Here is a 15,350-nt window from a genome sequence, read left to right as displayed (position 1 = left end):
CATGATCTTGAAGATGAATTTGTAATAAAATTTAATTATGATTAAAATCAGAGACTCTCATCTTATAAATTTCCTTAAGAGTGCAAAAATCTCAAGAAAGACTAAACCTTTTTCAATTTTGCAGTTTCAATGTACTTAATCATAAAATATTAGGGAAAGTGGCTCAATGCCAACAGACTTTCCTGCCAGAAGAGCTTTTCTTTACAGCGCTGTTCAGCCTGATTCCCACTGAGTCTGAAAGCCTAAAACTGAGTCATTAGAAATAGGTTTCTGAACATTTCAGCCTCTGTTTTCATGCACAGTGGACATGTGAACATTTTGACATAACAGGACAGTGAAAGTCCTGTTCTTTTCACAACCACTGAGACATTACAGGAGAAACCGTTACAGTTATGGTACTTCACCATATGATATTCTAAATTTCATAAAGACATTCTACACAGATTAACAATTACTGAATGGCTGAACAAAGTGGCGTGTTACAAAACATAGGGTTTGAAGTTAGAGGTTGAACTTGGGGGGCACTAATGCACTTACCCTTGTGTTCAGCTTTTGCAGGTTTGGATGTTTGTGGCCAAAGCATTACATCCATGGTTAACTGCTTAATTTGCCTGCATCAATATATTGTTCATAACCAGTTGATTATTTAACGGGGATACCCACTCCATTTTACTGCTGGTGTTGAACTGATGATCAAATTGCTGACAGGTTTATTTAAAAATAGCCAACTCAGAGTTCAACTCAGAGGTGGTTCTAACCTCTTCATGCCCAGCACTGAGCGCCAAATCTTTTTATACCAGGAGGTCATTTCAGTGTTTTTGATGTTGAGTAATGAATGTCCTTTTAGGGAGGGGAGGAGGGGTGAATGCGCTTTTGATGGCATTTGCACGCGGTACAAATGTAGGTACTTGTCTTCACCTCTATTCTTGGTGTGTTTGTAATGTTAAAATTAATCTGTTTTTCACTAGGTCCATCATTTCAGCTCCTGTTATTAAACAAGCTGAAATTAACTGCGGAACCAGAAAGTAGCAGGCAATAACAAGTAGAGGAAGGCATAAATAAAGAAATCTGTGTCTTTTAGGCAGGTAACTTTGTGCTGTGTTTTAATGCTGTTGAAGTGACATTGAACTTGCCCTCATGGCTAGATCATAACTGTCAACTAGAGCACTCTTGAAATATACCTTCAGCCCATAAGGGCACATGGACATTTACCAAGAGTTAGGGCTGGAGTAGATTTAGTGTTTGGCTTCGAATTAGTGTAGTGTGTCAAGATCATTGCAAGAATTGGGTATATGGAGATTAATTAGCTACTCTGTTCAGTTTGTGTGGGACTATTGTGTATCAGTGTATATCGGTATATCTGGATACATGGATATTTTAATATATATGTTTCCGGATGAACACATATAAAGCCCTTGGCTCAGCAGACAACAAGGCAATTGTTGACACTACATTAAGCTTGAATAAATTATTACTAATTGTACTATTATTGAGTATCACAACCCGATAGTTTTCTTTTTCCATTTGTATTCATTTATTGCCATCTATTCTAGCAGAAGCTAAACTACATAGTACAATAATGTAATATCAAGGTGACAATTCACACTCACAGAACTCTAAGGGAAGCCTATAGAATTCATGAGTGAGGAGTGTGAAATAAATAGAGCCAACTGAGACCTTACACTGCCTGATGTTTTCTCCTGGTTTAATTGAAAAGGTTAATATGGACGAAAGACAAAGAACTTGACATCAGAGTTTCTGGTTACTTATTATGCTATATATATTCCTCACAAAGAGGCAAACACCAAGGCCTTTTTCACTGATGACGTAAAAGAACAAAAACAAAAGAGAAATGCTGTGATTTCCATTATCTCTTATCAAAAAATACTGTGACAGGAAAGAGATTTCTAGTTCTTGAAAGAGAATTGTTGTCTTGATTGAACTTGAGGGCCGTGCCGTTTCAGATGTCACAAGAGAATAAAGATGCTGTTTTAATAAGTAAAGACAACTGTCGGTCCTGGTTAAGCTGAACCCAATTATCTCCTCATTATCAGTCTTCTTTCGTTATGGATTGCGCTGCGCTGCAGGTTTTCACTCAGTGGCGAGCAAAGAGTGCTTCTCTTCATTATCTTCTGGCTGTCCCCACTGAAGGGCAGCAGAGGGGCTCGCTGCACAGCAGAAAATTCAGTGAACATCCTGGAAAAACCACTTGGCAGCAATCCGGTTTAGTGTTTCAGCTGTTAAAAATATATGAACCTGCTTAATGCTGGGTTGAAGCAGAGAACAGTGACACTATGTTGGAATTGCAAAACACAAGCGGATTTGAGAGATGCATGTCAATAACTTTATTTCAAAATATCTCTAAATGGTAGCATCAGCCGTATGCTCATAATTGCACTAAATCACAAAATCGAAATATGCAAATGAGCGTATAATTGAAAAGTTTAAAAAAACAATGCAAACCCAGAAGCAATCCAAGCATATTCTCTGGGGAATTACACTTGAATGGCACTTTCCATCAGCTAAATGGCAGTTATCATCATTGCTTTGCAGAAAAGGCTAATTCCCCAGTGATGTTCTTGTAGAAGAGACAGGATTGCATTTCCAGGTTTTGTTCCGCTGAATGTGCATCTGTTGATGTAAATACCTTCCATTGTCTGGGAGGTGGTGGAGTGATTTTGTTGTGTTGCTACTAGATACTCTTCTCGTCCATGCCAGGAATGCAGTGCAAACGTAACAATTCATTGTGTACATCTGCATTATCTCATTCACAGCTGCTACCTAGCATACAGTAGTGCGGTGGCAAATTAAGCTGCAATATGTAACTGAGATCGCTGGAGGGGGAACAGCGTGTCCTTTCAGATAACAGAGAGGCTAGAGGGGGAGGCTGAAAACAACTTCCTCTGCATTGTCTTCTGATCTTCCTCTGATTCTGCCCTGAAAACTTTTCTTCGTCAGAGTTCTCCTGCTCATGCTGTCTTAAAATCAATAAATGCTGCTGTGTCAAATGTGACAATGTAGGTTTTTGCAGTTCAAGGGAAAAAAAGGGCTTGTTTTAGCATTTTTAGTTAAGGTGCATATTACTACATCTCCATTATTTGCTGAAAATAAATCAGTTTTATAAACATATATATTTCAAAATCAGGTTTCGGACTGCAGTTTTAAGATGTACATTTTGGCTGAAGTATAAGGTCCAACTGAAATATATTTAGCTATTTTATTTTTAACTTATTATTTAAGACTGCTTTTTGGAGTGTGAACTTATCTTATAAATTAATAAGTGTTGAAGCCTTTAATTATTATTTTTGCATTATAGACCAATGTCACCACTGAATTACAATTACAGTTGTCCCCTCTACAGGACCCTAGCAAGCCATGCATGGGAAGTAAACTTTAAAAAACACAACACGTCATTGACTGATAGGTACATACATCCCAAGTAGCACCAAGCATCCTGAATTACAACTACAGCACATTCGAATCCAATTACAGCTGCAACAGAATTACATCTAAGCCAGTTCTATATAGCGTAGACCACTATTCTTATTTAATTATGTCTAAAAAACTATTTCAATCAATATTTCTTACTAAATTAGGACTATAAAATATCACACATTAGTGAGCAATGCAGTGAATGCTAAATCTTATCTTCAAGATCTGGGAAATAAGAGCTTGAAGGTCTTCAGTCATTCGTCCTTAACCATAGGTGTTCATACGTTTCTTTTACATTCATTTCTCCAGTTCCAGATTAAAAAGAGTTTTATTTTCCAATGGAAAATTCCAATTTTCCAATGTTATAGTGAAATCAATCTTGCAATCTGTCTTTCCAGGCCTTTTCATGGTGAGCACAATCTTCAGGTGTTTTAAAAAATGTTTTAATGAAGGACAGAGTGAAACTCTTGCATCAAATTGAATCATAACATTGTGAGTAATGGAATAATACTGGGCTATCAAGCTTTAAGCACTTGAGACAATTCAATGTACTTTAAATTTCAAGGATTTTTTGGAGGTTTCAATTCTAAATGAAGGCATTACCAAACTGCATTTGAGGGCTTCATCAGTACATTCTGGCATACAGGCATGTGTTCTAAAGATTTAGAAGAAGACTAACACAACATTAGCTTCCTTTATGAATCTTCAAAATAGAGAGTCATTCACTCATACAAGCTGATCCACACTAGTTTTGTTTTTTTTTCTGTGCACCTGGCAACTGTCTGCCGCTCCTGCACATTTCTGTCAATACCCCCACCTCACCTCTCCCCAAAAAGATCTAGGAAGATTCTTCTTGCAAAAGTGCTGACAAGCCCTAGTCTTCCTAGTTTTCCCGAACTGCCAGTCGAAAACTTGTTGCTGAAGTGACAAGTTGATGAGATCACAGACAAGGTAAACCGTAATATGGTATCAAACTACATCTTTGATCCTGTTTGCAGTGAAAAGTTTAATTAAAAAATAATTTCAGAGGTGGACAACGTAAAACATGCTGTTGTGAGAGGTGAATTACAAAGTGCTCTGTGAACTCGGCAGACCATCATACAAGGTCATCACAAAAACATGTGGTCTGGAAAGCCATCCCATCTGCCCTCGGTGTACCTTGTGTCAGTTGTATTTAATAAAGTATGTAACATTAATACTGTATATGGGAATTAAAATATGAATTCATAATGAGAAGGTATTATACTGTATGTAACATAATTTTAGTTTGTTATTTGCTTACAACAACATAAGGAATGGCAGGGAAGGGCAGAGGCTGATGTTATTTGTACGATATGCACTGGAACAGAAGAGGTTTTAGAGATGCAAACCAGTGTAGACGGCCAAATGAGTAAAAATGCTATTTCATCACTAATAACTGATACACATGATAATCCTTATTATGCTGCTAAGCGAGGACAACGCACATGTCAGAATCCGGTTTATAAACTGACATGAGTTAAAATGAGTAGGCCTTGTAGCTCAATCCCTAACACATCCAATTTGATCACCTCCAAAACGCCCCAAATGACATTGTGTCAGCTTTTTTGTTCACACTCCTCAGAATAGTGCTCGGCCTGTGTACCCAAAAATATGCACCAGTTTTATATGCAGGAATGATTGAAGAAACTAATGTATTGACAGGCTGAGGCACAGACTGTATCTCAGTGAGCTTCTTTCATCTCTTAGGGCAAAAAGTTAGTATAGCTCCAAAATGACAGTGATTCTCTTTGGGGCTTGGCTGATGCCAGAGCCTAGAAGAAGTCTGTTCTCCCTCCCTGGTTTAGACAATGTGCTTTAAATGCAGTATTACACCATTGAAAATGAATGGTTGAGCAATGAGTGGATCAAACTAATAGTGGTATCCGATAAATAGAGCTTCTGTCAGCATTGCTAACCTGACAGTGCACTTCCTTGGCTAGAGACGCTGATGTTGAAGTAATAAAAGCGCTTTGGCAATCCCATCTCAGTCTTTCCAACACAATACTACCCATCTGAGTCCTATCTGTCCAGGTTGGGCACTCTTGCACATTGGAAAGCAGTGTTGTGGGAAGTTGTCAGAGTTCTGAGTCCTGTGCTTTAGCAGACAGGGGTGGTTTTAGTTTCCAGTGTTTGCCTGTCCTGAGCATCCAGAAGACTCCAGCCTGGCACACATTCTTCCCTTCTGTCTTCTCTTCGCACACCCCGGGAATGAGGACAGGGCATAGTCAGGAATGGCTGCCAGGTCTGATTTTATAATGTGGTGAAGCAGGGCATGAAAACTGCTTTTTATTAAAGCCCATATGAAACATGAGGGAGAGACAGTAATTTACCGAAAGCTTCTAGGAATTCAGATTTTATCATTCGTGTACACTTTTTAGGTAGATTGTTACTGATGTCCTGCTGTAGTGAATACAGGGGCAGGAATGAGCAACTTCACTTTATTGTGAAGGATGGTGATGTTATGCAAATGTTGCAGTGCTTGATCTTAATAACTGGTCCACACAATAATCCTTATTATGAATGTTAGAAATATCCATTTACCTTGTACAGTTACAGTGCAAGGCTTTGTGGTGATAACTCGTCATGTATGATGATACAAATATCACAGGGAGTAATTTGTTTTATTTTAGGTTTGATTTTCTTATTACTCAGTCAGACTCTTGACGAGTCTCTGTGCCAAATGAATTTGCTCAATAATGCTTAAGATTTAGAGCTGATTGGAAATTCACTTGTTTTCGCTCCTCAGCTTAATTGAGGATTTACTGATGGTAATGAAACACAAAATAAAACTGCCCAGTTCAACTGACTGTTTTAAATTGCGCTGAATTCATTTTCTTAAGTTAGATATGGAGAATCTCCAAGAATAGCACAAGTCATAGCAAAAATAGCTTAAACCTCCTCTAGCTATTAATAGACATGATTGTGCTGAAGAAAAAAATGTAGATGGTTTCATGACTGGTGATTACAGATTTCTAAGCCGGTTACATGATAAAGAAGAAAAAAGCAGCACCTATTGAGTTCTATAATGATGTGTCATTAGCCCAAGAGTACTGGGATGGCCCAAGTCACTAGTGACTAATTCTCCAAGTGAAGTCAGAAGGGCAGCCTCTTTCTGACTCAACTGAGTAACTCCCAGCAAACCCTGGTTCTGTAAATGTAGTGCATAATGCCTTAATGTGCTATTCTAGATTCTAGATTTGTTTTTTTATGACTCATTTTGCATCACTATGCTTCCATATGGCTTTATGACGTTATTCGTTAATTAAATCTTGATTTGTTTGTATCATAAACCTTCATCAAGGCCATAACAGAGCTTTGAGTTTGCAAAGTTGTGGAGTTGCGGTAATTTAAAGTTATTGGTTTTGTGTTTTATCAATAAAAGTTTTACCCCATTCTGCAGCTTGAAATTAATCAATTAAACTGCTTTAGAGTAGCAATATCACTTTTCTGCACAGATTTTTATGAATAATTAAATAATTAAGGAACAATTTATGCTGTTAAATTTAAGTTTAGTTGAAATTCTTTTGATTGTAAAGGAGGTGTTTTGTTAAATGTTCTACAGAATATAGTGCACTGAAACTATTAACTCATGTTGTGAAAGTACAGTGATTTTAAAAGCCATCTTGTGAGGCACCTTTGAGATGTATTTATTTCTTCATTGCAATTGTAACATTTTCTCTAGTGTCTACTCCTTTCATTCATTTTTTAAATATAAGAGATAAATTGGATTGGACAGCAGCGTGAAAATATCATTTGGAAGATTGCTCCATTTCTGATTGTTTTTAAGAACTGCAACACCACAAACAAGATTAGTTGCCGCAGTGAGCACTGAATGGAGAGATGGTTTGTTTTGGGACTGTGATCCTGTTTGTTGAGGCAGCGCTGCCTCACTGCTTGTCACAATGGTTTGTTTGATGAGCAGGGATGGAGGTGGGCCGCTGCATAGGCTCACCATGGAAACGGAACATTCCATTGTTAAATGGATTCCACAGCCCACGGGTGAAACTTCCTAATGGCCTGGAGCTTTGAATCCAGGAAAAGAGGAAAGATGAAGTGAGGTGGACCAGGTTTTTTTAGTAGAATCCTTAATCTTAAAGGGAGAGTTTGCCCCACCTAATGTCTCCTTGCCCTTTCAGTCTAACTGGATTCACATTCTACAAGCTGTCAGCCCTGTTCGGCTGTTGGTAGTGCTTTATCATGGTCTTTTTATGTCATGTGGAACGCTGCCATATGAAAAGGGGTCAGAACTGGCCTTTTTAGATTGAAAAAATCAGTGTTCTTTGCAGTGGCAATGTTGTGGTTAGTTTCGAAGCTTTCACTGGAATGCTTAGCTTACATGGGAAGTATGAACCATAAAACAGACCATAAGTAAAAAAAGACTCTTAACATGTCGTGCAACAAGCAAGCAATGTTCAAGGGATACTATTGGTGGCAGAAAATATTAGTAAATACTGAGTACGTACTCTGGTGCTTTCAAGGGTGAATTCTCCATTACCAGTGGTAGTTAGAGCCTTTGAATGTGCTTGGATATAACCAGTTGCATACTGGAGGAGTGTTTTCGATGATCGTATGAATACAAGCAGAGCAACAGCAGCGCACACAACTGGTGGAAGGAACAACTCTTCTGGTCCAAGCCTACCTTTGAGTCACACAGGGTGAGTCTCCACTGACATGAAGTGCTCAGGACGGTCTGACACTGCCAGCTTCTTTGCTGAAGCACACAGGATGCATTTGCTGCTTCAGTAGTCCTGGGACTCATTTAGGATGCTCTGTTGCTGTATAGCTGAACACAAGGATGCAGATTTATGAACACTGTCTTTAAATGAGCCTTGCATATGTCACGGGAAGCTCAGCATTCGGGAATGGAGGACTCAGTCTCCCATGTGTTTGTAATTAAGACCCTGTGAAAGGCGGTTTATCCGGAAAGTTCAGGAGATGGACATCGGGGAAGAAACACAAGATTTATGATGACAATAGTGATACAGTGGTAATCTATAGCAAAGTGAAAAGGGGGAAAGATCTGATAACATAAAAAATCCATTCAGGTCCAAGGGGAAGCCAGGAATCAGTCCAGAACCCCAAACTGGGCAATCAATCAAGACAAAAACGGATTAAAATCCCCGGAAGGGGGGGGGGAACATGAACAGGGAGACACGAGGCATCTGAGAGACATGGGACAAGGCGCTCCAAGCCCCGGGCTCAGAGGTCAGGATGTGTGGGGATAAGGCCTATGCCCTCAGACTTTCTCATAGTCTGGTCGTAGGTGGGCCTGCAGCCGTCCATATTCCAAAATTAGCCTAGAGCAGTGGTTCTCAAACTGTGGTACGCGTACCTGCAGTGGTACGCGGAGTGCCGCCAGGTGGTACGCCAAATGACCCTGGAACTGTGTTGTGTGCACTGAAAAATCGGGACGGGTTTTCACATTTTGTATTTTAATACATGTCGAATACGCAGCCTACGTACTACGATACAGTGCATGCTAATACTTCAGTGGACACGAGATACTCTGTAATTCTATACCACTCTATAGGAATGCGTGCTATGGACGCAAGTGACCAATTGTATTTTAAAAAAAGCTACTGTATCTCCAGCAAATAGGGAGATAGGAGAATGTGCGTGATTTTGGAACAGTGCCAATGTTGTAAACACAGGAATGCATAGAAATACAGTACGTGCTACGAATGCTGGTAATCTTGTGAGCACAGGAAAGCGTGATAGATAACAGAAAAATATTTAAGAACTGTTCTAAGTTAATTTGAGAAAAATATACCGAGCATCTCTGTTTCGCTCCCATGCGCATGAAATAAAAACAAAATAAATATGGAAATAAAAACGGAAACGCTGAAAAATACAAGCTTGTGGATTGCTAAAGCAGGTAAGCCCCACACTATTTTTGAAGAATCTTATTTACCGTTGGCAAAAGAGCTGACACGTGTTATGTGTGGGGAAAAAGCTGCTAAACAGCTCGACCTGCTGCCCCCCCAAAAGACACAGTCACTCATAGAATTATTGAAATGAAGGATTATATCAAAAGTACGCTGATAGAGCGCGTTAAGATGAGCAAATGTTTTTCACTGCAATTAGATGAGTCTGTAGTCTGTATTTGGCCAATTCGCTCGTTTACGTTAGAGACGGGTTTGAGGGTAAGTCCCATGAGGACTTTCTGTTCTGTAAGCTGCTACCAACAGGAACTACAGGAGATCACATATTTCAGCTTCTGAATGAATTTATCGAAGAGAATGGCATCGACTGGATAAAACGCGTCGGAGTTTATACAGACTGTGCTAGAGCGATGCCAAGCCGACACAGCGGTGTAGTTGCACGAATTAGAGAGGTTGCTGCAGAAATGAATGGACGCATTGCAACATCCACCGCGAGACTTTTGCCGTCAAGAAAATGCCTGATGATTTAAAATCTGTTAGACTCTGTTGTGAATTGTATCAAGTCTCGAAAAATTAATTCACATCTGCTTTGCTCGACTGAACAGGCTCACCCCTCTCACTGAGATGGTGCTTTTTTATTATTTTTATTTGTTGTTGTTACTGTGTTTTTCTGTAAAACACTTTGAGAAGCCACCTTTAAAGGCGCTATATCAAATAAAGTTTATTATTATCATATTTATTATATGTATGTGTGAGTGTGTATGCGCGTGCGCTCATGTTGGTCATTGAGAATTTCTGGGGTTCCTATGAGTTGATGACTTGTAGGTGGTACTTGGATGCTTTGGTTAGATTAGGGGTGGTACTTGGTCCAAAAAGTTTGAGAACCACTGGCCTAGAGCATTGGAAGCACTAGGCTTATATAATAAAACATTGATTAAACACACCAGGAAACGTTTACATCAGAGTTTAAAGTAGAATTAGTGGCACCTAAGGGTAAGAGCGCCCCCTGGGGGAAGGATGCCAACCATGACAGCATATTGCAAACAAACATACTGAAGAGACCTATGGTCAGTTAGGTTCTCACATAAACTAATGCAATACAATGAATTGCAAGATGTTTTGGGTGTTCTGGACCTCAAAATGTGCTATCCTGCCCAGAAAATGTCTTCTGAGATTAAACAGATGGTACCAGTCTTGTCCGTGAAGATGACAAACAGCAGAACTCAGAAAAGCCTACTACCTTTACATTTTGTGTCTGTGTGCTCATTTCTTTTTTAAAAGAATTTGCATTTTTGCAAGTTGTTCATGATTATAGTTGCAGTGGTTTGACTTCACGTGCTCAAAGGCTAAGTGCCGCAGATGTTATAACTGTGCACAGTACCATGCAGGAGTGAGCTGCTTTGAGCAAGTTCTCCTCTTGGTTCCTGAGTTCAGCTCCTTGGTGCCACAAGCAGGCCCTGCAATCCCTGGAGACTTTAATACAATACAAGTTTTTTAATCAATTCCTTTGCTTCACAGTCAATTCAATTCAATTCAAGGTGCTTTATTAGCATGACTGATGGGTATAATCGGTGTAGCCAAAGCAAATAAAAATAATAAAATTAACATGGAACAAAACATAGAATAAAAGTAAAATAAAATCTACAGACATTTACAACAGAGACATATCATAAAATATTTACATATACTGTAAACATATTGAGCATTATTGGGAGACAGGCTCACTATTCCTCAGGCTGTGACAGGAGATCACATACAGTACTAGGCTGCCAGTTCAACTGAGTTCCCTCCTCCCTCTCCCAGTAGTACTGGGACCCGTTGTGATTCTGGCTGGTGTGGGAACTCTGGGACTAGATTTCTGAATTTAGGGAAGAATGTTTCTCTAATCCCAGAGTATCTTTCACAGTGCAGTAGGAAGTGCACCTCTGTCTCTATTTCTCCCCGCTGGCAGTGGGAGCACAGCCTGTCCTCTCTGGGCAGCAAGGTCTGCCTGTGTCGCCCAGTTTCTATGGCCAGGCTGTGGTCACTGAGCCTGTACTTCGTCAGGGTCAGTTTCTTTTTGTTGTTTCTTATCTTGGTCAAATATTCGGCTAGTATGTATTGTCTGTTCAGGGTTCTGTAGCATTCCAGTTTATGTTGTGTTTGTGTGTGTGTCCCAGTGTGTGAGATATTGCTGTTTGATCTGAGCTGTGATGTGGTTGAGTCTGAGTTGTGGTGCTCTAGCAGTGCTGTCCTGATGCTGGTTAGTGTCGGTGTGGTTTGTGTCAGTGCGCCTCAGGACCAGCTGGCTCAGGGAGCTCTGTTTTGGACTCAGCTCTTGGCTCAGCAGGGCTTTGTGGTGGTATGAATTTTGGTCTCTGTTTTTTAGGTGTAGCCAATACTTCAATACTCTTTTCTGTATGTTTATCAATAGTGGGTACTGGCCTAATTCGGCCCTGCAGCTGTTGTTAGGTGTTTTTCTCCCCACACGAAGGATGTTTCTACAGATCTCCATGTGCAGAGTTTCTGTGGGGTGTTTGTCCCAAAGAGTGTACTCCTGGTCTGTGAGGGGACCCCACACTTCACTGCCGTATAGGGCAGTGGGTTGGATTACACTTTGAAATATTTGGAGCCAGATTCTTGTTGGTGGGTTGATGTTGAAGAGCCTCCTTCTTATTGCGTAGAATGCCCTGAGTGCCTTCTCCCTCAGTGCCTTCACTGCCAGGTCAAAACTCCCAGATGAGCTGATGGTGAGACCGAGATATGTGTAGCTAGATGTGTACTCCAGTGTGTTGCTGTTGAGTGTGAATTTGTACCTGTTTCCCTGAGGTCTGGCTTCCTTCTGGAAGACCATAACTCTGGTCTTGTCCAGGTTGACTGGCAGCGCCCAGGTCTGACAGTACTACTCTAGCAGTGCCAGGTTCTGCTGCAGCCCCTGTTCTGTGGGCGACAGCAGGACTAGGTCATCTGCATAGAGCAGGAACTTGATTTCTGTGTTGTGTAGTGCGAGACCAGGAGCTGCAGACTGTTCCAACATTCCTGCTAATTCGTTGATATATATATTGAACAGTGTTGGGCTCAGGCTGCAGCCCTGTCTCACCCCACGGCCTTGGGTGAAGAATTTGGTCCTTTTGTTTCCAATTTTCACTGCACATTTGCTCTCTGAATACATTGATTTAATTATGTCGTACACTTTGCCCCCTATGCCACTTTGGAGTAGTTTATAAAACAATCTTTCATGCCAAATCGAGTCAAATGCTTTTTTAAAATCGACAAACCAGGCAAAAATTTTTCTGTTGTGTTTTTGGTGGACATGTTTGTCTATCAGTGTGTGTAGGGTGTAAATGTGATCAGATGTGCTGTGATGTGGTAAGAAGGCAATATGACTCTTGCTGAGGACATTGTGTTCAGTAAGGAAGGCCAGTATTCGTGTATTTAGGATACTGCAGTATACCTTCCCCAGGTTACTGTTCACACAGATGCCCCGGTAGTTGTTGGGATCGAGTCTATCTCCACTGGCCAGTTCTTCTGGTTTTGATTTGTTTAAATTGTTCCACTTCTCCCAGAAACAGTTCTGATTTAGTGACTCCTGAATTTCTGCAAGTTGTTTGTTTACGTATGCGTTTCTTTTCTTTTTCAGTGTGTGTTAGTAAAGTTTTACCGTTTTCGTAGTGCATTTCTGATGTTTTTGCACTCTGTATCAAACCACTTTTCTTTTGCTTTTGTTTTTGGTAGTTTTTTGATTTAGTTGTTTTTAGTTTAGATTTTGATGCCAGTTTGTGAAATAGGTGATTTAATTTTTGTGTGGCCAAGTTTATGCCTAATTTGTTGGTTTGATATGGAGTGTTTAGGAATGTGTCCATCAGTGTCTGAATTTCTTCATCGCCAAGTGCAGTTTGGTATCTGTCTAGGCTGTCAGTGTCCCATCTGTATGCCTGGTTGAGGTCGTACACCAGGCTGGGCTGTGTCAGTGTGTTTCTGTGCTGGTGTGCTCTCTTCATGTAGAGTGTGATCTGGCTGTGGTCAGAGAGAGGAGTTTGTGGCCTGACAGTGAAGGCACTGATACAGGAGGGGTAAAACAATCACTGAAAACAATAATCTTTAGAAAGTGCAGAAATTTCTAAAATCACTTGCACTCCTCTGAGCTCTTGGTTAAACCTGATGTCTAGCAGGTCAGCATGATCACCTGTTAAACTTCAGGCTGTGCAGGACTCTGCAAAGGTGTAAGGCTGATTAAAATAATTAAAATTAGAAATAGCTTTAAAACACGATTTCCTTTGGATATTGATCAGTGGTTTTCAGAATGGTTTCCTGAGATTATGAGGCTTGGTGACAAACAGTGTTGTGTCTCCTGCTAACTATTTGGCTACGTGTCTACAAGAGCTGCCCTTAATTTTTTCCAAATAATTTTTTTAAAATTTCCAAACCCCAATGAAACATTGCTTCATGGAGATATTCGGATTGACTGAAAGTGTTCACTTAATTGGCCCCAATTAACCTACTGTCCAGGTGTTTCTCCATCAGGGAGTTGAAGTTGCGTGTAAGATCTACAGCACTGTGGCTATCAGGAGAGAGTACCACTGGTTAAGAAGGCTTGGCTGTGAACCGTCTTTCCTTCTGCTGTCTCCATGGGCAGAGGCCTGCAAAGACTGAATCCACCTACCACCTTGTGAAGGCCACATGATCCTGAGTAGAATTTTTAGGCTTATAAGTTAGAACGTCTCTAAACTATGAAGTACCCTGTATTGTGATGAATGAGCTTTCTTTTTCTCTTACTCTATTGTTTTTTTTTAAACAGTCTTCTAATGCAGTTCAGAACTACACTTATTAAATAAGGGCAGGCTGCCACAGAGTTGAAGGGAGTCTTGCAGATGAGGTGTGAAAAGACTCATTTACTTAGATTTGGATGAAAGTAGGGTAGCAAAAAAAGAGACGAAAATGCTGAAAACAAACAAACCTACAAACTGGTAGACAGAATGTGCTCAAAGGTGTAAATATTGTTAGTAATATTATCAATCTGAAAAGATCTCAACCCACTGTCATTTCCATTAACCAAAGAACATTGATACTGCCCCACCCTACAGACACCACCACCTTTGGGAGTATTAATCTGCTCCTACTACACTGCGATGCTATGAATAGCCCAGCTCTCGAGAATGCCGAAGAGTTTTCTTGTGCCATTTCACACATCTCTCGACCGGTATGTCTGAGAGAATGCTCTGCGTTAAAGTCCTTTGGACTTGATTTAGCACTGTCATGCAAGTGTTTATACTCCAGGCCGTGGGGTAACAAATTAGTCATGGCCTTAAGTTGTAATGTTTTATTTGTAATAGAAGAGCCCTGAGTGATGTAAACATTGCAATACACTACAGTCGCTGCCAACACACAAGTGGAGTCTCGAAGGGATTCTTGGTTCATTAAACTATTGAGTGCAAAGGGGGCTGGAAGTTACATCTGTAACCTGTCTTCCATTCCAAAGTTACCACTTACGTTGCTGTGTTCGGGCATTTCATCGCCACTCACTGTACCAGAGCATTTCAACCTTTTCCCCATTTTAATGAGCAGTCATCCTTCAAGTTCAGGCTCAATTCAGAGTGGGTTTGTGGGCAGCATCACCACCTTGCGGCCTGATTTCAGTTACTCAAGGTTTGCCTGGTCAGTGTTGGGGTGGGAGACCTTCAAGAAAAACCAAGATGCTTCTCTAAGTGGTGTTAGTGGACCGATATGTGGTGTGCCTACCTTTAAACTAAAATTTACAGAAGGATGTCTATGTGTTGTGATCAGGGACACTGCGCTGAAAGAGGTGCCGCAGATGAGACACTAACCTGAGGTTCTAACGTCTTATTCAACATCTCACCGTTCGAAAGAGTGGGGTAACTAAACCCCACACTGGGCTTGAAGATTCTGGCCTTCCTTAACTTAAAAAATGAAGCTGAATTTCAGCTTTGCAACTTTTTGCACCGGATGTTGCCATTGTGGGAGGGCTCAGCTGGCTGACTGGTGCTTATATTGCCACTCCTGCAGAGTGGCACAGTG

The 15,350-nt window shown here is 40.5% G+C and overlaps 1 protein-coding gene across 4 annotated transcripts in view; it reads left to right on the top strand.

Annotated features, from left to right (window-relative positions):
• Positions 1–15,350, top strand: part of arhgap39 (Rho GTPase activating protein 39) — a 140,676-nt gene that overhangs the window by 49,995 nt on the left and 75,331 nt on the right. Inside the window, exon 1 of one of the 4 annotated variants that reach the window (XM_088643222.1) lies at positions 7,473–8,108. The exons of 2 other annotated variants lie outside the window; for them this stretch is intronic. In XM_088643222.1, the coding sequence (XP_088499348.1) occupies positions 8,023–8,108 (86 nt within the window). In that variant the 5' untranslated portion in view covers positions 7,473–8,022. Of the gene's footprint in view, positions 1–7,472; positions 8,109–15,350 lie in introns of those variants that run through there. One more of the 4 variants, XM_088643224.1, reaches the window with a different exon arrangement.

This window comes from Lepisosteus platostomus, chromosome 8 (genome assembly GCF_059453375.1).
Source record: "Lepisosteus platostomus isolate fLepPlt1 chromosome 8, fLepPlt1.hap1, whole genome shotgun sequence".
In the NCBI taxonomy this organism is placed as follows: Eukaryota; Metazoa; Chordata; class Actinopteri; order Semionotiformes; family Lepisosteidae; genus Lepisosteus; species Lepisosteus platostomus.
Note: the sequence above shows the minus strand (reverse complement) of the source record. Positions and strands in the feature narration are given on the sequence as shown.